The 24,608-nt window shown below is 41.7% G+C and overlaps 1 protein-coding gene across 1 annotated transcript in view; it reads left to right on the forward strand.

Annotated features, from left to right (window-relative positions):
• LOC145408792 (neurotrimin-like) overlaps nucleotides 1-24,608 on the forward strand; it is a 204,988-nt gene that overhangs the window by 93,825 nt on the left and 86,555 nt on the right. The window contains exons 2-3 of the mRNA XM_080279440.1: nucleotides 7,019-7,032; nucleotides 7,187-7,329. Of these exons, the coding sequence (XP_080135566.1) occupies nucleotides 7,019-7,032; nucleotides 7,187-7,329 (157 nt within the window). The remainder of the gene's footprint in view (nucleotides 1-7,018; nucleotides 7,033-7,186; nucleotides 7,330-24,608) is intronic.

The following is a 24,608-nucleotide window of genomic DNA, read 5'->3' on the forward strand; positions in this document are numbered from 1 at the left end:
TTCCTGTTCCCTTTCTCCTTTTCCTCTCCCTCTCCTCTTCTCCTCTTCACTTTCCCCTCTTCTCCTCGTCCTGTCTGTAGCTCTCTTCTCTTCCTCCCCTTCTCTTTCACTGTCTCTTACCCTTTTTCCCTTTCCTCCTCTGTTCTCTCTCCTCCCACTGTTTTCACCTCTTTCATCTTTTACTATCTCCTATACCTCCTACCTTACAATCTCTCACTCTTCCCCTCCCTCATTTATATCTCTCCCTTTTTCTTCCCTCCCTCTATACTCCTTTTTTACCTTTCTCTCCATTTCTCCTCTTTCCTCCTTCCTTCATTCTTTTTCCTTCTTCAGTTTTCCTACCCCCTTTCTTCGCTTCCCCTCCCTTCCCCCTCATCCCCTCCCTCTCCCCACCCTCCCCTCCCTACTATTATGCTTTCCTCTCACTGCTCTCACCTTTTCCTCGTCCCCCTCCTCCTCTCCCCCCTCACTCTTCTCCTTCTCTCTCCCTCACTCTTCTCCTTCTCTACCCCTCTCCCTCCCTCTCCCCCTCCTCTTTCCCTCCCAGCCTTCCCCTCGTAACAAGTTCACCTTCCTTCCTCCCTCTTTTATCCCTTGTGAGTCCCCCCCCCCTCCTCTCTCTCTCTCTCTCTCTCTCTCTCTCTCTCTCTCCTACTCCTTTGTACTCTTTTCCCCTCCAACTATCCAACTATTTTCGTCCTTCCCGGAGTAGCGTTCTTCCTTTTGTACCCCAGGTCGTCTCATTCTTTTCCCAGTTTTCCTTTATTTTCCTTCTAATTGCCTTTCCTTCCTCTCTTTCCCGTTGTTCTCCTTCGATTTCTGATTTTGGGGGGATGTTCTTACACCCTTATCTCTCTTTTTTTTTTTTTTTTTATTAATCAACTTTTATCTGTTTTTTTTCTCATATTCTCCTTCACCTTTTTATTTTTTCACCAAATCTTCGCTCTTGTTTTCTTACTATTTATTTATTTTTTTTCGTTTTGTCTTTATTGCGCCAGATCTATTTTCTGATCAACCGTTTTTATATAATCAACATCTTTTTATTTTCTTTTTTAGTCCAACTTCACTGCCATCCTTCCGATTTCATGTAATTTTGTTTGGCTGTTCTTTCGTAAGTTTTTTTTTTTTTAAATCAAACACTTCATTCTTTTCATTCTTTTTTAATCTTCCAAACAGGCTATCAACTTTTCTTTACATTTATGATTTCCAAATTATGGCAAAAACCGTATAGTATTTGCTCCTTTCCTTTCCTCTTTTCATCTTTCTTCTAAAAAAAATTTAAAACTGAGTACCATTCCTTCATTTTTTTTACCAGTTCACTTCAAACTTGTTACAATTTATTATTCCTTGACCACATGACCTCAGGCAACTCCCCACATTTCGGATTCAGGTCTCATAATGGGTTAATGAGGCCAAAGGTCGACCCATACGAACACTCACGTCATTAAATTATGGTGAGACGAATCCGCAGAGTTTTACCAAAGTTTGAGAGGCCTTTAAGTGCTAGAAATGTTTTTATAAGTACTTCCTGCATTTTATTGAGAAAATCTAATTCAATTTTTTACAATATATTTTCCATTTTGCTATTCCTCCTTGCTAGTACGCAAAATAAATAAATAAATAAATAAATAAATAAATATATAAATAAATCTTTTACTTACGGTGCTGACACGCAAATATATATAATGCGTTTCTTTTTCCCTATTCCCTAGAGTACCGGAAAAATAATCATCAATATAGACGTGTTTGTGGAATAAGAATTTTTTTATTACAGCCACAACGCGCGTAGAATTTAGTCACTTTGGGTACGTGGATTTTTATGTGATTTCAGGTATGCAAATTATGGACCTGTGGCGATAGATTGTTTCCCTTGTGGTTTGTATCTACTCTGTATCCTGGGTTTGATGCCTGAAATGTTTTGGAAATATACATCTGGTTTTGGTGTGTGTGTGTGTGTGTGTGTGTGTGTGTGTGTGTGTGTGTGTGTGTGTGTGTGTGTGTGTGTGTGTGTGTGTGTGTGTGTAATATACAGTGTACGTGTATACTTTAACCCGATAAATATCCTTAATACCTCCCAGTTCATTTGACAGCGAAATGTAGTCAGACTGGAGGGTGCATTTGACTGTAGTTTCCTCACTTTATGTTGGTCCAAATTTTCATCCTTTTGCAGTTTAATTCACGTAGCTCGGTGGAAGACAATACTGTGGCTCTACATCCTTTTTGTGGTACTTCTTCGTGACTAGCATCATACTCTAATGTTAATCTATTATTATAACTCAGCACTGAAGATGGAAGGAGAGCAATTTTAGGCCAAGGTAACGTAGAGAATAGTAACCAAGGAGACGCATTCCTACATCACAAACAAAGCTCATCAATATTAACACAACCACGATTTAGTATTCAAGGGGTAGGGGTGGGCCAGTTCCCTTAGATAAACAAAAATGTAGAATGTCCTCCCATACGCTGCCTACGTATCTTCGCATCCTGTTGCTTCATCCTAATGGCATATAATGGTCGGTACTCTCGCTGGTTAAGGAGACTCCCTAACACCTCTTCCTAAGCGAATTATTTTGCTTATACCTTCCTCTCCTCTTCTGTGTCATATAAATCCTTCCTGTATCACCATACTCCGAATAAATAACGTGCAAAAGTATACTAACCAGCCATATTCAGAATTAATCACTAAGGAAGAAGTGTTAGGGAGCTGTTTTATTTTTCTCTTTGCCTCTCCATACCTCCAGCTAATTTCGTTTCAATCTCATCCCCTCCCTTTTTAAACTCTCTTCCATTTCTTTTTCCTATAATTCCTTTTTATCATCTTGTTATCCTCTCTATTTCTCCTGTCCTTTCATCTTTCCTTTTTTAGGCAATGTTCTCCCTTCTCCCCTTCTTTCACTTCTCTCTTTTTCTCCCTCTGCCTATCTGTCTCTCTCTGTCTTCGAGTATTTTTTTCCTTTTCTCCATTTTTCTTTTCTTTCTTCTGTCATCCCTCCCTCCCGTTACGTTCCTTTGTCTTCTCTTTTTATATCCTCATTCTAGCTTTTTTTCCCTTTTTCTTTGAGTTCTTATCACATTATCTTCCCTATTATAGCTCTTTTTTCTGTTTTTTTTTTCTCTATCCTGGTCCATCTCACTCCATCTATTTTTCCCTACCTTATTAACACTGCTTTCATTTATTTCTTTTCATTTTCCCTCCTAGTATTAAAACTCCTCTCTTTTCTTCCACACTTTTTCAGTCCTTTCTCCTACCTTTTTTCCTCTCATTTTTCTTCCCCTTCTTCCTCTTACTTCTCTTTCCCTATTCCTCCCTTTTTTTCTCCCTCTTCCTTTATCTTCCACCCTTTCTCTCTCCCTTTTTCTGTCATCATTTCTTCCTTCCGTTCTGAACCATCCTTCCTTCACCGCATAATTTTCCTCTCTCTTTTCTCCCTCTTCCTCGTTTCTCCCTCCTTTCTCTTGCCTTCTTCCCTCCCTCTTGCTTTTCCCCCTCCCTTTCCCCTCCGTACTCTCTTTCCTCCCACTTTTTTTCTCCCTCTCTCCTTTCTGCCACCTTTTTCCTTCCCTCTGTTTCTCTTTCCTTTCTCTCGCCCTTTCCTCCCTCCTTTCTTCCTCCCTTACCAGTCCTCCCTCCTGTCTTTCACCCACTTTCCTCCCTCCTTTTCACCCTCTTTCCTCCCTCTTTTCTCCTCTCACCCACCCTTTCTCCTCTCTTTTCCAAGGTGTTTGTTCGGGGAGACGAGACCATCCGAGAAAAAGGAAACAGCATTGTTGTTCCTCTCGTTTTCTTTTCTTCTTCGTTTTCTCTCTCCTCGGCGGGTCAGGCTAGGGCGAGTGCAAGGTTCCATATTTATAAAAACTTCTTAAGCTTAGCCCTTTCAACCCGAGGACGTACATGTATCTTAATTCCTGCTGGCTTATAAAACGTCTTAAGCTTAACTCTTCCAGCTCAGAGACATATCCATCCTAAATCTTCTTGTCTTATAAAACTTCTTAGACTAAACCCTTTCAGCCCGGGGACGTATTATGTATCCTAATTCTTGCTGTGTTATAAAACGTCTTAAGCTTAATCCTTTCAGTCCAAGGACGTATATAATTTCTTGATGCTACCAGACCATTAAATTCAGCTTAAGAGGGACGCCTTCACGTCGTTGCACTGATATAACCAGGCAGCTCCACTGCCCGGTTATACAAGCATCCCTCAGCTACTTCCCTATTCCCCGAAAGGAGGAAGGTGGACTGTAGAAGGGTAACTAAAGCCTGCAGTTTACCGGGTTCACGTTCACATGAGCCTGGGGTTACTACTACTACCACAGCGTCTCACAATGGAAGGGTTAAGTGAAGCTAAATGATCTACTCCCACCAATAAAAAAAAAAAAAAAAAAAAGTACCACGTTTCATGAAATCGTAAGAAAATAGTAAGAATACAAAGGTCATCGCAGTGAAGAGGTTATGTTCTGGAAAAAACTGCATGTTCATTTTTCTTTATTGTTTCTACTGGTTGCAAACTCGAAAAATCAAAAGTGGAGTAATTATCAAAGCAAAAATAACATTAATAATGAATAATAAAACTAATAATAATAATAATGATAATAATAATAATAATAATAATAATAATAACAGTGCTCACGTAATAAATATAATAATGATAATAAAATAAATAATTTAATAATAATAATAATAATAATAACAATAATGATAATAAAGTAAAAGTACGAAAGAAAAAAAAGACTAACAGACAAAAAGAAAAGAAATGAAAAAAACATAAGAGAACAGAAAATAAACAATTCTTAACAACAACAAACCACCAATGAACAACTTCTAAATCCCACATTTTAATTAAGAATCTTGATAAATATGGCCCAGACTCCCTCACCTACTGAACTGTTTTTTCCTTCAAATTTTTTTTTTTCTTTTTGGTCTGTGCTTTTCGCTAATTGGAGTGCCTTTGTTCAAGCGAGGGTTGTTTTCCTCTTGCTCGCCTTTTTTTATTATTATATTTCTACGGCCACACGATTTTCCTGGGCTTGGGAGACGATTTTTTTATTTCGAGGTGAGATAGAATATATTAATTTTAAAAGGCGAAGAAAAATGAGAAAAATAATATCAGTACTGAAAGATACTATGAGAGAGAGAGAGAGAGAGAGAGAGAGAGAGAGAGAGAGAGAGAGAGAGAGAGAGAGAGAGAGAGAGAGAGAGAGAGAGAATCCCCGTTTTTCTAACTTGCATTTCCACCCACCTTTCAGTCATCCTACACACACACACACACACACACACACACACACACTTTTTCATTTTATATTTACACACACTGTCATCATCCCACTGACTTAAATTTTACAATGAACAACGTAGTAAAGCTTTCCTCACTTTTGTAAATCTTTTCGCCTCTCGGGTTAACCTGGAAAAAAAAAAAAAAAAAAAAAAAAACTTCATTTTCCAAACTCCATTTTCTCATATCTTGTTTCTCTGCATCCTGGGAAATAATATTAACACCAGGATAATACCACACACACACCACACCAGAAATATTGTCCGGTGGTGTGGAAGTGCAGCGTTATATATGGGCCCGACAGTATATATTAAAGCACACACACACACACACACACACACACACACACACACACACACCTTTTCCCAGGCTGCATATATTAAAAAAATCACCTATCTTTTTCCAAACTACATATATATTCCGTCTGCCATTACCCAGAAAGCGAACAGATAAATCTAATAATGAATTCGGTATTATAACTCTCCCCATCTCTGTATTCCACAAATGTATCTCTACTATTACCCTTCGAGAATTAACTTTCTTTTTCAGCTCTTCAATCCAGCTTCTCTTTCACCCCTGTAATAATAGCGCTTCTCAAAACACGGGGAAGCACGGCAGCGAAAACAATATCTTTATCACCTTCTTCCATTTCTGTCGAGCTTAATTTCCTCCCTGATTGCCCTGAAAATAGAACATAAACTATTTTTTTTTTTAATTCACACTTTTCTTTCACACTCTGTTTATCTTCACCCAGAGAGAACAGGAAAATACCAAAATATTATTGTGTTATGGTTGACTGTGGATATTCCCCCCTCCCCTCTCTCTCTCTCTCTCTCTCTCTCTCTCTCTCGTAAACAATGAAAATAAACTTCTGATTCCCCCACCTTTGCAAATCGTACCTGTCACCCTACTTACCTCTCTCTCTCTCTCTCTCCCTCTCTCTCTCTCTCTCTCTCTCTCTCTCTCTCTCCTACCCCCTTTTTTTTTCACCTTTCATTTGCTCACATACTGTCTGTTATCATCGCTGCAGCAAAAATTTCTGTGGGAGTTCCGTAATGCCTTGGACAATGGCTGTTTTGGGAGTTCAGGTTCCTCAAGTTTAACCCCTTTGCGCTAAAAATGAGTGCAGTGGTGTGGTGTGGTGTGGTGTGGTGTGTTTGGTGTGGTTGGGATGGTTCATCGCGCGCGCGCACCACACACACTCACACACAACGAGGAGAGCGGTGGTGAAGTGCTGTGTGTGGCGCGGAGAGAGTAGGGGAGTTCACCACAAACTCACTCTCTCTCTCTCTCTCTCTCTCTCTCTCTCTCTCGCACACACACACACACACACACACACACACACACACCAAGTACTGTTCCTGCTTAATAAACGACTCTACATTACCAGGCATAAAAAAAAAAACTCAGTACACACTTACGTAACCTGAAATATTCTCAGACATCCATCCTACACCACCTGCCACTGATGCTCAACGTTAACCCTTTCGCGGTCGTTCCTTCTTATGTACTGCAGCAAAACAAGTCGCCTCCTGTCTTTCCCAAAACAGTTCTAACGATAATCAGAATACAATGTTAATATTTTCTTTTCATATGATACGTGCTCTAGAGGAGGTAAAGAGAATTTATCAGTAGTTCCTGCCAATGGGTTAATAAGTTTTTTTTTTTTAAGTATATCTGTTAGTAATATTTTCAACACACGCCTATTATGAATGCTCTAACAATTATATTTTCTTCTTACCTGCACAGATTGTTAGTGTGAGGTCAGAATAGCGAGTGAATGCACCGGGAGTCCTTGCCTATGAATTAATGCGGACGGTATTGAGAATGTTGGACAATGTTACGAGTCAGAGGAAGAGAGAGGGGCGAGAGAGAGAAGCAGAAGCAGCAGGAGCAGCAGGTTGGCCCACACAGCAGGAGACACCCCGGACCCTCCACCACTCCACTTCCTACCCAACCACCGCCACCACTCCACCTCCACCAATCGCCACCTTCACACCTCGCTAATCATGGCCTCGTCGTGGTGCTTACACTCTTCGTCCTCAGTTTGCTCTCCTCGGGTAAGTAGTGGACGAGTGGATGAGATTTTACTGGGAAATATATTAATTCACAGCCCCATCCCCTCTCTGTCTGTCTGTCTATCTATCTATCGATCAATCTATCTATTTATCTATCTCTCTTCAAACAAGAACGTGAGATGTCTAGTGTGAATATAAATGAACCACTTAGAAACGTACTTATAACCCCCCTCCCCCTTCCTCACGCCCAGTCTGCTCTCTTCAGTTAAGTATTGGATAAGTGGATGTCATTTGGCGGGAATTACTCTCGCCGTCTCTCCCTATTTACATAAACGAGCAGGTGAACTGGCCTAGCGTGATTCTGAAGATCGCCACTTAGGTAGGCAATTACCAAATCCTCACTCTCAATATCTGTCGTCATCATTAGTCCTGTGCGTTCAGAATGTATTATTAATTTTTTATTTGATTATATTCTATTTTTCTTTTCTTTTTTTCTTTTTACCTGAGCAGCCAGGTACCGAAAACCAAGGATGCTTACTTTCATTTTGTTCTTGGTGCTCATCTGCTTGGAGAAGTTTTGAAATTAACTATCTCTAAGCCTATACTATCAAATCTGTACTGTCAATTTTTGCAGGGTGTATTGCTCCCCCTTGCCCCACAACACGTTTCCATCCTATCCCATCCCACCCACTGCTGTCCACAAGATCACTTCTTTTTCTAATTCCCCCTCCCCCCAAATTTCAAACTTCTAAGAGAGAATCGCAACATTCACCATCCCCCAGCTGATCCCATGTACATAAACATCCAGCTTCACAGGGAGTACTCATCCCACCCAGCCACATCACCCACCACCATATCAGCCTGTCACGCCCACTCTTTTCCGCCTATCCAAGCCATTCCTTACTCCCTCATATTTACACCAGCCCATTTACAACGCCCATCTTCACAGTTCCTACTTTCCCTGACAAGTCCCATCACTCACCATCATTCCAGCCCATCCTGACCACTCATCGTCACCCGCCTCATCTATTCCTGCGTTGATGTGGCGAATATCTTTAAAAATGAGTACCTTAACCACAAGGCACCCTACAACGCTAATTTTGAGAGGACATAAATACTCCCTGTGGTGACCCGCCAGCATCCATCATCCCACCCCATCCCACCAGACTCTCACACCCCAATGATTCACGACAGACCTGAATCGACATAATCAAAATTCATTTAACCGAGACTTTTGTTATTATTTTTATTTTTTACAGTCAACAATATGTATAATTGAAAACAATCTGTACTGCCAATTTAGCTCATGGACTAAAACTGACATGAAAAGCCCTGAAACCCTGAATTATATCACGCAGGCCATTCCACAGAAAGGATTAATTTCTGACACACACATTCACAGGCATTAACTAACTCAAACTATTGCATCTGAAGTCACTGAAGCGGGCAAACACTGACTGAAAAATTTCTGAACTGATTTCCTGGATCTGAACATGACTGATCCATCTACCAGCAACACCACACAGTCACTTTCTCAATAACAATCATACAATACTCACATCTTTGTTTACTCTCACTCACCACGCCAATCCGATAAAAAACTAATTAGTCCTCATCATCAGTGCCAAAATAAATTAGTTCTTATCACCAGTACCACACAACACATCATCATCTGCATATATTTAGCTGAGGTACTTCACCCTTCACCATTAATCGCCATCCTCTCCCCTCGTCCTATAACTCTGGCTGTAATTTCTCTCGTAATCACAAGGTTTGCTATAGATATACAATTCTCCCCTCTAAATAATTCTTCCCTCCACCAACTAGAGTACTCTCTCTCTCTCTCTCTCTCTCTCTCTCTCTCTCCAGCATACCTACACCGCCGTTATTACTCTCATGCCAACCTAAATATTCCCGCCACACCAACCACAGTACTCTGACCCCCCCCCCCTCTCTCTCTCTCTCTCTCTCTCTCTCTCTCTCCTGATGACACAGGTAATGAGGATGGACCAGGACACCTGCCACTGAGGGGAACACAGCCAAAGGTGATGAAGGAGGGGATATACTGGAGAGAGAGAGAGAGAGAGAGAGAGAGAGAGAGAGAGAGAGAGAGAGAGAGAGAATCGCAACTTGAAAAAATAAATTACTCCAAACTGATAATCAACCGTAAGAGAAAAAAAAAAATGAAGCAATACTTCTTTTATTTTCTCCGCGTAAAATTACTCAAAAGATGTAGGCCAAACCTGGTTATGAAATTACAAACTCTGCATTTATATGAAGAAAAAAACAAACAAAATATCGCAATCACTTTTTGAGCAGAATCTGAAATGGCAAAATATTTCACTTAAACCGGGTAATGACTTTTGAAAAAATTATAAAAAAACTGGACAAAAAACTGGAGTTAATATGCAGCATTAACACTGTCAGTATTTATCACTAAACAGAAATTACCGTCCAATCTAGGCAATGACTTCAAAAAATAAAAATGAATAATAATATAGAAATAATACGTTGCACTCCCTTTCTCAGCACACCCCAGGTAATTAGAAAGAAGTTACCTTAATTACACCTCAAATTTACACCTAAGCTTTTCAACCCGAGGACGCTTTCTTACCATATTCTTGCTACCAGACGATTTTATTTAGCTTGAGGGAGGCAGCTCGAACTGGAGGGGTTAGATAATGCCTTCCCCAACCCGTTAACTATCAAGGGTTCTTGCGAAGCTGAATAAAATCGTCTGACGTTAGGCTGATTGAAATAGGAAATGGTTTAAGTAGGAAATGGGCCTGAGGCGAAAAACAAATACATACAGACATACATACAACACATTTATACACACACACATATCTACATACCTACATACATACATAAACACAAATACATACATGCATACAATATATACGTACATGCATACATAAATGCGCGCATACATATATAATCCAGGTAGTAAAATAAATTGCGGAATGTAACAACCATTCTCTCGCCAAAATTATAATTGGATTAAGAGTACTGAATCCATCCACGCAAAAATCCCTATGATAAAGTATTTTTTTATTTTATTATTTCTATCCCAGACGATTTTATTCAGCTTTGGGAGATTTGTTTAGAAATGGAGGGGTTAGATAAATCCTTCCTTAATCCCTCCCATTTCTTTTTTTTAACAAATGATGAACAGAGGAAGGAAAACAAATTAAAAAAATAAATCCATCCACCAGATTACAGGTGTCCTCCATTCATAACCCAATCAGCCATAACGCTATTCTTTAACGCTATCGGTCCCTGTAAGCTAAACAAAATTATCTGCCTGGACCCTAATTATAGCTGAAAAAAAGAGGCCATTAACGGGGATAAAAAGTTGAGAAAATATGAGAATGAGAGATGAAACGAAGCACTCACTCTCTCAGCTAAATTATAATTGGATGGAAGAAAGAAAAATGCTTATAAGAGAATGAGAGAGAAATTCTAGCCGTCAGTCACTTAGGAAAATCATAATTGGCTTAAAAAAAAAAAAAAAACTGCTTGCTCTGGATCCAACCACGCAAAAAATTCACGTTTAATCACAAGAGAAATTGGAGTAGGAAAAAAAAATCGCATTATAAGGCAATTACCGCCACATCAGCAGGACTCCGGCTACAAAGGACTTATCTGGAGCACAACTGTTAGCCTCGTTTTAATACATAACTTGATTTGGGAGGCAGGCAGCGCAGGAGGAGAAGGCGAGGAAGAGATTACATTAGCTTGACTGAAACTACTTCCTTTCTGTGTAACAATCGCTTCTGCATCTATGTCGCTATGTTAAATCCATTGTCTGTATTTTTTGTTACAGAAGATGAACAGGGGAAAAACAGACCTTAAAAAAAAACTTCCATACGCCAGATTTTAGGTGTCCATCATTCATTACATAAAAATTTGAAACAGAATTGAACTGCTAAAGATTGAAATTTGAGGGGAAACTAATCTAGGGATGCGAGAGATGCGGTTTCTCTCACACTCCTATGACCCACTCTCAGCTGAATGTCATCATCTGGTGTTAGACTGAATACTAGAGAATATCCCACCATGAGAGGGTAAACATTTTCGCTGGTTGGGTCATACTTCGATATTTTCAGAAGATTAACACTGGATGAGGGAAAGGAAGGAAAACGTAATGTGCCAGAAAGGAAAGAGGAAGGGCAGTGTGTGTGTGTGTGTGTGTGTGTGTGTGTGTGTGTGTGTGTGTGTGTGTGTGTGTGTGTGTGTGTGTGTGTGTGTGTGTGTGTGTGTGTGTGTGTGTGTGTGTGTGTGTCACACACACACACACACACACACACACACACACACACACACACACACACACGTCAGGAATATCGAAGGAACTATGCGGTCTCGAAATTTAAAGAGAATCCCTCAACCTTTCCACAAGTTAGTAGTCCTTTTTATTTTATTTTCGTCCGTGATTTGCCGACCTGAACCAACGCGATATGAGGGACAAAGGCAAAGAAAATCCAAAGATTTCGTGTTTCAGGGAAAATTTGCGTTACTTCTGGGATATCTATTAATATGGAGGGAGAGAGAGAGAGAGAGAGAGAGAGAGAGAGAGACCTTTCCCTCCTCCTCCTTCTTTCCCCCAGTCACCCCCTTCCCCTCCCTCTCCCTTCCCTTCCTCTCATTTCTCGGTCCCTCCCCTTCTCTTTCCCTTCATTCTCTCCCTTTCCCTCCCTTCCCCCCCTTCCTTACCCCCATTCCGTCTCCCTTTCCCCTTCTCCCTTCCCTACCCTTCCCTTTCTGCTCCCCTCTTTCCCTTTTCACAGCCCTACCTTCTTCCTCCCTTCCCTCTGCCTTGTCCCTTCTTTTCCTCTCCTCTCTTTCCTTTCTCTTTCCATCTCTCACTCTCTCTCTCTACCACTTCAGTACGATGACGCCTACCTGTGATTACCTGCTGTTACCTGACGATTTTAAAGAACCAAGAGGAGATATTTAACAGAAAAAGAGAAAAATGAAGCTTGTTAAAATTGCTTTTTCACCTGAGTCTCTCCTGAGCTGAATAATAACTAGGTGGTGGCAGAACTCTATATGACGTCATCGAACTGAAGAGGCTATCCATCGTTCATTCCCTCTCCTCCCTTCCTTCCTTCCATCTCCTCTCCCATCTTCTCATCAACTCCTTTCCTTTCCTTTCCTTTCCATTCCACTCTTCATTGCCTCCTGTCCCTTCCTTCCTTCTCCTCTTTTTATATTATCTCTCCTCCCTTCATTATCTCTACTCACTTTCTTCCTCTCCTCTCTTCCTTCCCTCTCCCCTCTTCCTTCCTTCTCCTCTCCTCCTTATCTCTCTTCCTTTCCCTCCCTTTATTCCCTTCCTTCCCTCTACTCCCATCCTTCCCTCTCTTCCCCTTTTTCCGTGTTCTCCCTTCCTTCCTTATTCAGCCTACCATTCTTTTCCTCCCGTCCTTCCCTTTCATCTAGGTCTCCCATTCTTGTCATTCCCGTGTACCCCTCATTTATTACATCCCTGTACCGCTGCCCTCCCTACTCCCTCACTCTCTCCTCTCCTCGAAGCAAAGTAATTTTTTTCTACCAACAGGGCTGTAAACATGCAACAAACTGCCTAGGAAACGTGGCAGACTGCGATACAATATTAACAATTAAATGTCGACTGGGTATCCTTTATCAAACCTCTAGTTATACAAGTTCATAACGGGATGATACAATCTATCTATCTATCTATAGCCCGACGCCCTAATCCCGCAAAGGGTGGCCGCAGACAAAACGCCTCCAAGTCGCTCTGTCACCCACTATTTGACTACCCTCCCCCCAACTCACCCCCCCCCTCCCTCATATACCTCTCAACTCCATCCCTCCACCTCATCCTCGGTCTACCTCTCCCTCTCCCTCCCTCCACCTCACCTACATACACCCTCTAAGTCAGTCTTTCATTCTCCATTCCCATTCTCTTCACATGTCCAAACCACCTCAGTGTATTTCTCCTAATCCTTCTCAACCACATCCACATCCACCCCACAGCGTTCCTTCACTCCATTCGTCAACCTGTCCCTCCACGTCACTCCACATGCTCCTCTCAAGTAACTCATTTCCACTGCTCTCACTCTTGACTTGTTCCCCTCTTGCAAGGTCCATGCCTCGCTTCCATACGTCAGGGTAGGGATCACAATACTATCATGCAGTGACTTCTTAACTTCCATACTCACCTCTCTATTTCTCAACACTGCTTTCAGTGTACCAACAACCTTCCTTCCCTGCTGTACCCTTTCACGCACTTCATCCCCCAAAGTTCCATCCTTACTCATCACACTACCCAAGTACTTGAATGCACTCACATTCTCCATATCCTCACCATCCAACCTCACTGCACACTCTGTGACTTCATTCCTCTCAAACACCATAACTTTACTTTTGTTTACATTAACTTTCAGATTCCTCCTCACACACACTGTCCCAAATTCATTCACCAAGCCTTGCAACTCCCATTCATCTTCACTCAACAGTACTGTATCATCAGCAAACAGCAACACCGGAAGCTTCCAAATCTCACCCTCATTCATTAGAGCCACTCCCACATCCACTGCCCTACCCTGCACCTCCTTTACAACCCCATCCATGTATATATTAAACAGCCATGGAGACATCAAACAACCCTGTTTCAGTCCCACATTGAGATCAAAGAACTCACTCAGCTCACCATCCACTCGCACCGCAGCCCTACCTCCCTTGTACATACTCTTCACAGCACTCAACAATTTCCCCTCCACTCCATATATTCTTAATACCTTCCACATACCTTGCCTATCTATTCTGTCATAAGCTTTCTCCAAGTCCATGAAGGCAGCATACACTTTCCTTCCCTTCTCTAGATACTTCTCCACTAAACATCTTAGAACAAATATCTGATCTACACACCCTTTTCCCTTCCTAAATCCCCCTTGTTCTTCTCCAACTAACTCCTCTGTCATATGCCTAACCCTATCAATGAGTATTCTAACATATATTTTACCAGTCACACTAAGTAGGCAAATACCCCTATGGTTACCACATACTTCTCTCTCCCCTTTTCCTTTGTATAAAGGAACAATTACACCTGATTTCCAGTCCTCTGCAACCCTTCCCTCTTCCCAAGCCAACCTACACAACTTCCATATCCACTCCACAACAATCTCACCCCCATACCTAAGCATTTCACCACACACTCCATCAATTCCTGGGGCCTTTCCCAATTTAATCTTCTTCATCGCTTCCACTACTTCCGCCCTACTGATCTCTTCCTCCCTCCTCTCATCTCTTCTTCTCCCAGCCATTCCCCAACCACTTATACTCGCACTGCTCTCACTCTCTACATTCAACAAATCCTCAAAGTGCTCCTTCCATCTCCTCAGTTTCTCTCTCTTCTCCACCAACAATCTATTATTCCTATCTTTCACTCCCCTGCTATTTCCCCTTTCACACTGCCTTACTTTCTTTACCTCCTTCCAAAACAATTTCTTACTCTCCCTCCATTTCACACTCAGATTCCTCCCGAACTCTTCATCCACTTTCTTTTTACTCTCCTTCACCAGTCTCTTAACCTCCCTTCTCCTGCTCACATATACCTCTCTCTTCTCTCTCTCATCTTCTCCCCTACCTCTACTCGCTAACCATTAACTATATGCCTTCTTATTTTGTTCCACAGCTCGTTTCACCTCACCATTCCACCATGCTGTCCCTTGCACACCCTTGCATCTCCTCCTCACTCCACAAACCGCCTCACACGCTGCGCCTATCTCTTCCGTGAATATCTTACATCCGTCTTCCACCCCTTCCATCTGCTCTAGCTCATACCTTCCCAATCTTTCTTCCACTATGCTCTTATACTCTGTCATTTTCTCACTGTCTTGCAATTTCTCCACTCTTCTCACAGGAGTTGCTTCCTCCTGTCTTCCCCTTCGTCTCCTCAACCACTTTCTTTGCAGCTCTACTTTGGCCATCACTAAGTGATGGTCCGAGACTCCATTCCCCCACCCTCTCCACACTCTTGCATCCAACACTTGTCTTCTCATTTGCTCATCCACACACACGTAGTCTATCATTGCCTTTCGTTCAACAAGTTCACCATCCATCCTCCTCATTACTCTCCATGTGTACCGGTGGATCATCTTATGCCGAAAGTAGGTGTTGGCTATTGCCAACCCCTTACAAGCACAGATGTCCACCAAAGCACTTCCATTCCTATCTACGCCAGCTGGCACACCCCACTGACCAACCACTCCATCCACTCGTACATTCCCAACTTTGCCATTCATGTCTCCAATCAACAGAACTCTCACGCTCCTCTCAAACTTGTCCATACACGCTTCTACACTCGCCCAAAACTCATCTTTCACTCTTGCCACTCGATCCTCTGTCGAGGCATACACATACAGTCGCCCACGCTTGTATACCTACTTTCATCCTCACCCATACAATCCTTGCACCCACTGTTCCATACTCTCTTATATTCTCCTTCCGCTTCTTGCTTATCATCAGACATACTCCCTCTCTTGCCCTCTCATTTTCATTGACTCCCGCACATATACCTAAACCATATTCCCAGTCTCTCACCCTTTCACCTTTCCATATAGTTTCAGTCAATCCACATATATCCACTTTCGCATCCTCAAGCACCTGAACAATCTTTCTCTCTTTCACTTCATCATTCACTCCTCTCACATTCCACGTTCCCACCCTAAGAATGTCCTTTGTCCGTTCCTTAGTCGTCAACGTATGGTCCGTCCGGGTCCGAGGAGCTTTATTCGCTTTTTTAGTTAGTTCTTTTTACGGGGTGGGGCACTAACCCACCACCAACCCTTTTAGTCGCCTCATACGACAAGCAGGGATACTGGGGGAGTATTCTTGAAACCCTCCCTACCCCCAGGATAATAGAGGTAAGGCGTGATATTACGAGAAATAAATGTTTCTTTTTCTTTACAGATTAAAAGAGTGTAAAATATAGTTTCCATGACCGTTTTTCTATGCTGTATGATGGTCCTTCCCACTTTTTCCAGTCGGCCTCGGCTGGAAGGTCTGGTGGTTGGGGGAACCTTCCTCTAAATGCTATAGAATTAGAGGTCATAATCATAATCTTCTATACCAAACAGCCTTGAAAGGATCATTAGGTCTGTTGCTTTTGCTTTCCTTTGTATCCCTCTGTACTCTCTGAATCATCTCATTCTTTTCGACCTTCTACTCTTACCCTATCTTCTTCATCCCTCCCTTCTGCTCATATCTTTACCCACACCCTCAATTCTCCCCTTCCATCTTTATTCCTCATCCCTCCCATTCTGTCAAACTCTTCTTCCCCCCCCCTCCCTCCCCTTTCTTCTGCTCTATACCTCACTCTCTTTTCATCTCTCTACCCTTCCCTCCTTCCCTCTCATCCTTTCAATTCCCCTTCATTTTCCCTCACTTACCTTCCTGACGCTTCCCTATTCCTCTCTCCCTTCTTTATCACTCCCTCTCATCTCATCCTTCAATCCTTACCCTCCTTTCTCCACTGTCCCTTCCGTTCATCTCATACCTCTACCTCTGCCCTCCCTTCTCCCCTTCCTTCCTTCTCCCCTATCCTTCCTATTCATCTAATCCATCTCTCTCCCCTTCTCCCTTTGACAGCCCTCTCCCCTCCGCTTCATCTCCCAGTCTATTCCTTTCCCTTCTCCCTCTAGCGACATCTTCTCCATCCTTCCCAATCATCTCATCCCTCTACCCTTCTCTCCTCCTTTCTCCCTCTGGCTACCCTCTCCCTTCCACTTCATCTCCCCTTCTACCTCTCTCCACTGCTCTCTCTCCGGCTGAACTTTCCTCCATCCATCCCATTCATCTCTACCCCTCTTCCTTCTCCCTCTGGCTGCCTTCTCCCCTCAACTTCATCTCCCCCTTCGCATTGCTGGCATGGTGGTGGTCAGGGCTGAATAATTCACCCCAGGGATAAAGGCAGCAGGGAATATGGAATGCGGGGTGACTACCGGGAAAATGGGCCGCACCAGTTCCCAGTGAAGCGATGGATGTTATAAGTCTGGGAGGCAGTAGGTGCGGTGTGTGTGTGTGTGTGTGTGTGTGTGTGTGTGTGTGTGTGTGTGTGTGTGTGTGTGTGTGTGTGTGTGTGTGTGTGTGTGTGTGTGTGTGTGTGTGTGTGTGTGTGTGTGTGTGTGTGTGTGTGTGTGTGTGTGTGTGTGTGTGTGTGTGTGTGTGTGTGTGTGTGTGTGTGTGTGTGTGTGTGTGTGTGTGTGTGTGTGTGTGTGTGTGTGTGTGTGTGTGTGTGTGTGTGTGTGTGTGTGTGTGTGTGTGTGTGTGTGTGTGTGTGTGTGTGTGTGTGTGTGTGTGTGTGTGTGTGTGTGTGTGTGTGTGTGTGTGTGTGTGTGTGTGTGTGTGTGTGTGTGTGTGTGTGTGTGTGTGTGTGTGTGTGTGTGTGTGTGTGTGTGTGTGTGTGTGTGTGTGTGTGTGTGTGTGTGTGTGTGTGTGTGTGTGTGTGTGTGTGTGTGTGTGTGTGTGTGTGTGTGTGTGTGTGTGTGTGTGTGTGTGTGTGTGTGTGTGTGTGTGTGTGTGTGTGTGTGTGTGTGTGTGTGTGTGTGTGTGTGTGTGTGTGTGTGTGTGTGTGTGTGTGTGTGTGTGTGTGTGTGTGTGTGTGTGTGTGTGTGTGTGTGTGTGTGTGTGTGTGTGTGTGTGTGTGTGGCGCAGTGAGGCGTGGTTATTGTACGGTATGCGTAAAGTGTGGTAGCAGTAGACGTAGAGCAATCCGGGGCTGTCTGACCGAGCAGACCCATCAACCGCAGGCCAGCATTCGCCTCTCCCAACGTCCCCTTACGATGGACAGTTCCTCAACACAGCCAGGCGCGCGGAAGTGTGGAGGCTTGGTCCCTGGTTGGACACCGCATTTGCGTCTCTGGACCCAGTTAATAAAAGCTTCATAGTACACTCCACATCATCCCATTATATTATTATATGGCTACCACCCAGCGTTGTGAATGGCTTCCTGGGTTACGCGAAACCATTATTCGTGTCACTAGGAGACAGCACTACATCAAGTGAGTGGATGATGGTCGCCACCACCTACCACCATGGAAGATGTGGTAGTGCTAGATACAAGAGGTGTGCTTTTGTGGTATATGTGGTATGGTAGTGAGGTGTGGTATTGTGAGGTGTAGTATGTGGTATTGCGTGAGGTGTAGTAGTAGTGAGGTGTATGAGATATGTGGCAGTATGTGTTGTAAGCCTCCGTTGTGGTAGGTGTGCCAGTGCGTGATGTGGCTGTGAAAGTGTGAGGCAGTGTGAAATATAAGGTAAAGTACAGCATGAAGGAGTAAGGCATGGCAGTATGAGATAGAATTATGAGAGAAAATTATTAGATATGGCAGTGTGTAGTATGGCATTGTGTAGTATGGCAGTGTGTGGTATCGCAGTGTGTAGCATGGCAGTGTGTAGTATGGCAGTGTGTAGTATGGCAGTGTGTAGTATGGCAGTGTGTAGTATGGCAGTGTGTAGTATGGCAGTGTGTAGTATGGCAGTGTGTAGTATAAGACTTGCCTTTATAACTCTACCGAAAGGCTCTATAAAACCATCTACTCCACGAAAGGGAAATGATATGCTGATGACGCGTATAAAAGTTGCTCTCTCTCTCTCTCTCTCTCTCCACTTTTTATCTCTCCCGGGGCAATGCCTTCCTCATTAATTTCGCCCTCCTTACGTTTCCCTTCTCTCTCTCTCTCTCTCTCTCTCTCTCCCTCTCAAAAAAAAAAAAAAAAAAAAAATTACTTCAGGCCTTCATAAAAATCTAACACAATACAAAAACGAAAGGAAGGAAACAAATGGAAGGGAAAAAAAGCCGAAGAAAAAAGAAAAGAAAGTAGTGAGAGAGAGATAGGAGTCTGAAAGATGGGAAGAGGAAAAAGACAGGAGAACGAGAGGGGGAAGCTGTGTGTGTGTGTGTGTGTGTGTGTGTGTGTGTGTGTGTGTGTGTGTGTGTGTGTGTGTGTGTGTGAGTGTGTGTGTGTGTGTGTGTGTGTGTGTGTGAGAGAGAGAGAGAGAGAGAGAGAGAGAGAGATAATTAGCATACTCCTTTAACCCTTGGGCTACCGAGGGAAGGAGGGAATAAAAGTGTGAAAATGAGGGTTGAGAGAAAGAGAGAGAGAGAGAGAGAGAGAGAGAGAGAGAGAGAGAGAGAGAGAGAGAGAGAGAGAGAGAGAAAATACATACAAAAAATATAAGGAATTAGGAAGGCGAGAAAATAAAAATTCTGAAAAAAAATATAAAGAAGAGGATTGAAGATAATGAGAGAGAGAGAGAGAGAGAGAGAAACTAATGAGCAAGGTAATGGAGAGGTCTGCGAAGGAGGAGAGGGAGAAATAATGAAGAAGGGAAGGGAAACTGTGCGAAAAATTAAAGTGAGAGAGAGAGAGAGAGAGAAATTTCCTTCCCTCCTTCTTACCTTTCTCCTTTTCGTTGCCCTTATTTCTATCTCTCCAGTAATACCATAATCATCGACCATCTCTCTCTCTCTCTCTCTTAATCTAACTAATATAACGACCAAATTGCCTCGTTGGGATCGTAAAAGCTGTATGGTGGACTTAATTATGCGTGTCCCTCTCCTTCCTGTCCTTTATTAGCTCTCTCTCTCTCTCTCTCTCTCTCTCTCTCTCTCTCTCTCCTCTCCTTTCCTTCTGCTGCGTCTTCTACCTTTTCTTATATTTCTTTATTCCTCTTTTTCCTCTCTCTCCCCTCCACTCTCCCCCTCCTCTTCCTTTCCTGCTTTTCCTTCTGCTGCGTCTTCTGTGTTTTCTGCTCTTTCTTTTTTGCTCTTCCTCTTTCTCTATTTCTTCCTTCCCTTCCCCTCGTTCTATCCCCAACCTGTACTCTTCTCCTTATTCTTGTATCGCTCCTCTTCTTCTCTTCCTCCAGTACCTTTCCTTCATTTTTTACATTCTTTTTCTTTGATCCCTTCCTCCCTCTCCTCTTTTTCCCCTTCCCTCCTCTCCTTCCTCTCTCTCTCATCTCCTTCTTCCTTCTCCCGTTACTCTTCTCCCTCTTTACCCCCCCCCCGTTTCCTTTCCCTCCTCTTTTTCTTCCTAATTCCCCTTCCTCTCCTTCCTTTTCTCCTTATCCTTTTTCCGACTATCTTCCGCCCCTCCTTCCGCTCCTTCCTCTTATTTTTGTCTTTATTTTTTCTATTCGTCTCTTCCTCTCTTTTCCTCCTCTTCCTTCTTTTTTAATTCTTGCTTTTTTTGCTTCTTTTTCATGCTTCTCTCCGATTCATATTAATCTTTTCTTCCAAGGTTTTACTTACTCTCGTTTTCCTTTCCATTCTCTCCTGCTTTATTACTGTTCACTCTGCATTGTCTCATTTCTTCTCTGTAACTTCTATTATCTATTCATTCATTTATCTACTTATTTCGAGGTGGTTGCGTCGCTAGGAATGCCCCGGTCCGTCTGTCACTTACTAACATTTTTGGGGGGAAACGAGGCACTTCACTCCCGTAGACTTTAGTGAAGCCCCATATCAGAACCCTGAAGTTCCCCCGTCAGCCCAGTCCTTTTGTACGTGACCCTATTTCCCCTCTCTCTCTCTCTCTCTCTCTCTCTCTTTACACATTTTTCCTTCTTACTTTTGATCCTCTTCTTTCCTCAATGATATTGCCCTCTTTCCCTATCTCTTATCCGCTGATCTCCCTATCAAGGAAGCAATTTTTCTTCATTTCATTGCTCTTTCTCTTTTCTTACCTACATTTTTTTTCCTTTGGCTATTTTCTTCCCTTTTTTCTTCTTCTGTGTTCTTCTGCCTCTTCCCTTTGTTTTTTTTGTTTTTTTATTTTAGTTCATAATTATTCTTCCATCCTTTCAACCCCCCTCTCTTTTTTTTCTTGGTTCCCTCTATATGTCTTCCTCTGTTTCATCTTTATTCTTTTTCTTCCTTCATTCTTTTCTTCTTCTCCTCTTCCTTTCTTCAGCTTTATCTTTTTCTTTTTCCCATAATCTACAATCCTTTCTTTTTCGTACCATTTGCTTTTGTTTCATTATTTTTCTTCTCTTCTCCCCTTCTTAACCTATCATCATCATCATCATCATCATCATCACCATCATCATCTACCTCCTCCTCCTCCTCCATCTCTGTCCGATTTTCTCCTCTTTTGGTCTCTCTCCCTCTCTCATGTCTTCATTAGTTACATCTTTTTTTTTTCTTTATTTGCTCTTAATGCGTTTCATCACTTCGCCTTTCTTCTCATTTATCTTCCTCCTCTGTTTTCTTGTGATTTAGTTTTCACTGTCTTCTTTCCTCCTGTCTTTCCTCTTCCTCTCCTTCTTAATCTTCCTCGTCTTACTCCTTTATTTACCCTTCTCTCTCTCTCTCTCTCTCATCCTCTTCATCCAGTTCCACTATTGGTTTCTCCTTCCTTTCTTTATTTTTTCTCCTTCCGCTTTCCAGTGCTTCTTGTGTCCCTATTTTCTTTTCCTTTTCTTCGTTTCTTTTCTTCTCTGTCTCATGCTTTCGTCTTCATTTTTCTCTCCCTTCTCCCTTCTCCTCCTTTTTCTTTTTTCCTCTTTCTCTCTCTCTCTCTCTCTCTCTCTCTCCCCTTCCTCCTCCTCCGCTTCTTAATCTTCCTCTTCTTCGTCTTCTCCTCCACTCTCAGCGATTTTCCCCTCTTACGGCTTCTTTCATGTCTTTGTCAGTTCCATCTTCATTCTTTTTTCCTCTTCCGCTTTTCATTAATTCTAGCTTCCTTTCCGCCTCTATTTCCATCCTCTCTCCCCGCTCCTCATATTTTCCGTCTCTTCTAATTTTAGATTTGCGCGTGACTTCCTACTTCATGAATTCCATCTTTATTCTCAGTCTTCTTTCTCTTTCCATTTCTTCTCCTCTCCTGATTCCTTCCTTCTTCTTTCCTTTTCACTGTCTCCTTTTCTTAAGAAGCTAGGAGAGTTTATGAGAGGTTTATATAGGGGAATACATGTTTCTCTACTTCACTCTCATATAAATGTCTCCTTTCTTCTTCCTTCTCTTCTTCACCTTCTTCTTCTACTTTCCTCTTTTTCTTTTTTTCTTCTTCGATTACATTTTCTTGCCTTTCCCTCCTTTTTCCACTGCGTTTCATCGTTCCTCTTTTTACCCCCCCCTCTCTCTCTCTCATCACCATCATCAACATCGACGTTTCTTTATTCTCTCTCTCTCTCTCTCTCTCTCTCTCTCTCTCTCTCTCTCTCTCTCTCTCACATCCCATGTTCCTCCTTTTCCCAAACCTTTCTCCTTGATTTTTTTCCTTTTTTTTCTTTCTTTTTCCTCCCACACATTTTTCCTCTTCGCCGTGTTTGTGTCCCAAAGGAGGTCACAAGGGAGCTGCTATTTCTTTCTCTCTCTCTTTTTATTATCTTCCTCTTTTTATATTTCTTTCTTTTATGCTCCATTTCTCTTCCTTTTGGCTTTTTTAATTCTGTCATCTTTCTCCTCTTTTTCACTGCTTTCTCTTTATTTTTCTCTCTTTTCGTGGTCTTCTTTCTGATCATTTTCTCATATTATCTTTCTCATTATTCTTTTGCTTATTCCTTTTCTACATATCTATTTCTGCTTCCCATATTCATCTTTTCATGGTCAATACTATTACTTAAATTCCTACATAACTTCTATTCACACTCTCTCTCTCTCTCTCTCCTATCCCATTTCTTATCATGCGCCTTTATCCCTCATTACTTTTATCCCTCTCTCTGCCTTTTACTAGCTCACTCTCATTTTATTAGCAGTCACATTTCTTTCCAAGCTATTTTTATTTTCTTCATTTCCCCTCCTTTATTATATTTTCATTTTTCCTCTGATTATATTTTCATTTTTCCTCTCTTTTATTTCCTTCATTTTTTCCTTTTATTGTATTTTCATTTTTCCTCTGTTATTATATTTCCATTTTTCCTTTTATATTTCCTTCATTTTTCCTTTATTATACTTTCTTTACTTTTCTTATTATATTTTTATTACATTTTCCTTATTTTTCATCTCATATTTTTTTCATTTTCCTCTTACTATATTTTCCTAATTTTTCCTTTCATGATATTTTCTTAAACTTTCCTTTTAGTAAGTTTTCTTCTTTTTTTTTTTTTTCATTTTTCCTATTATACTTTCTTCTACGTTACATTTTCACCCATCCATCCTCCACTCCTTTACTGCTTTATCCGATGCGTAAGGGTGCGGGGCTAGACTAATCAATCCAGGTGTTTCAGTTGAAAATGACCAGTCGCCCATCCCTGAATGGCAATGAGAAAAATTATCCAAACATCCCTCAGACTTAAACCCACATGGACCATAGCTAACTGGAGCGCCTTGACCAAATTGACCACCGGGCGTAATATTATAGTTTCCGGTATCTATACTTTCTTTGTCATTTATACTTTTTTTTTTCACGGATTTTTTTTTTCGTTCTCATTGCTTTATTTCTGCTAATGTTTTCTTTTTCTTTTTTTCCCCTCCCTTTCTTTTCTTTGTATCCTCTTCGTTCATTTCTTTGTCTTTCTTTAACCCTTCTTTCATTCCATTCATATATCTTTCCTGGTTTTCCTTCACTCTATCTACTTTCCCTTTTTTTTCCCTCGCTCCCCCTTTCTTTCTATCCTTCCACATACTCTTCCTCTTTTTTTCATTCTTTCCATCGCTCTTTTTCTTTTCTCTGTCGCTCCTCCTTTCTTTCCTTCCTCTCCATATATTTTTTCCTTGTTTTCTTTCCTTCTTTTCTGTCTATCTCTTTTCATTCTTCCTCTTTCTATCATCCCATATCCGTGTCATATCTGTTATTTTATATTTCCTTGCCCTTCTTCCCATTGCCCTCCATTCACCTTTATTTTCCATCTCATTTCCTTTCCTTCTCATTTCCTTCTTCCCTCCTTTATGTCTCTCTCTCTCTCTCTCTTTCTCTCTCTCTCTCTCTCTCTCTCCCCTGCAGTCTACTAATGGAAACTGAGGATAACATGTTTTGCGAGGAATGACCCCTGCATTGCACAACTGAGCATTGTTTTTATTATTATTATTATTATTATTATTATTATTATTATCGTCGTTACTGTTTTCTTGTTTATGTTGTTGATGCTGATTTGTTTGCTGCTGTTTTTTACACGGGAATGATGACACTATTAAAAATGATGATGATGATGATGATGATGATGATGATGATGATGCGACAGTAATAATGATAATAAACAATAATAATGAAAATAATAATAATAATAATAATAAGAAGAAGAAGAAGAGGAAGAAGAGGGAGAACAACAACAACAACAACAATACCATTACTAACAAAAATAAAACTCAAAATAAAAATCTACACCCAATCTCAACCTTCCCCTAA

The sequence above is a fragment of the Coenobita brevimanus genome, chromosome 78 (assembly GCF_032717465.1).
Source record: "Coenobita brevimanus isolate Jiangsu-jjx chromosome 78, ASM3271746v2, whole genome shotgun sequence".
NCBI lineage: Eukaryota > Metazoa > Arthropoda > Malacostraca > Decapoda > Coenobitidae > Coenobita > Coenobita brevimanus.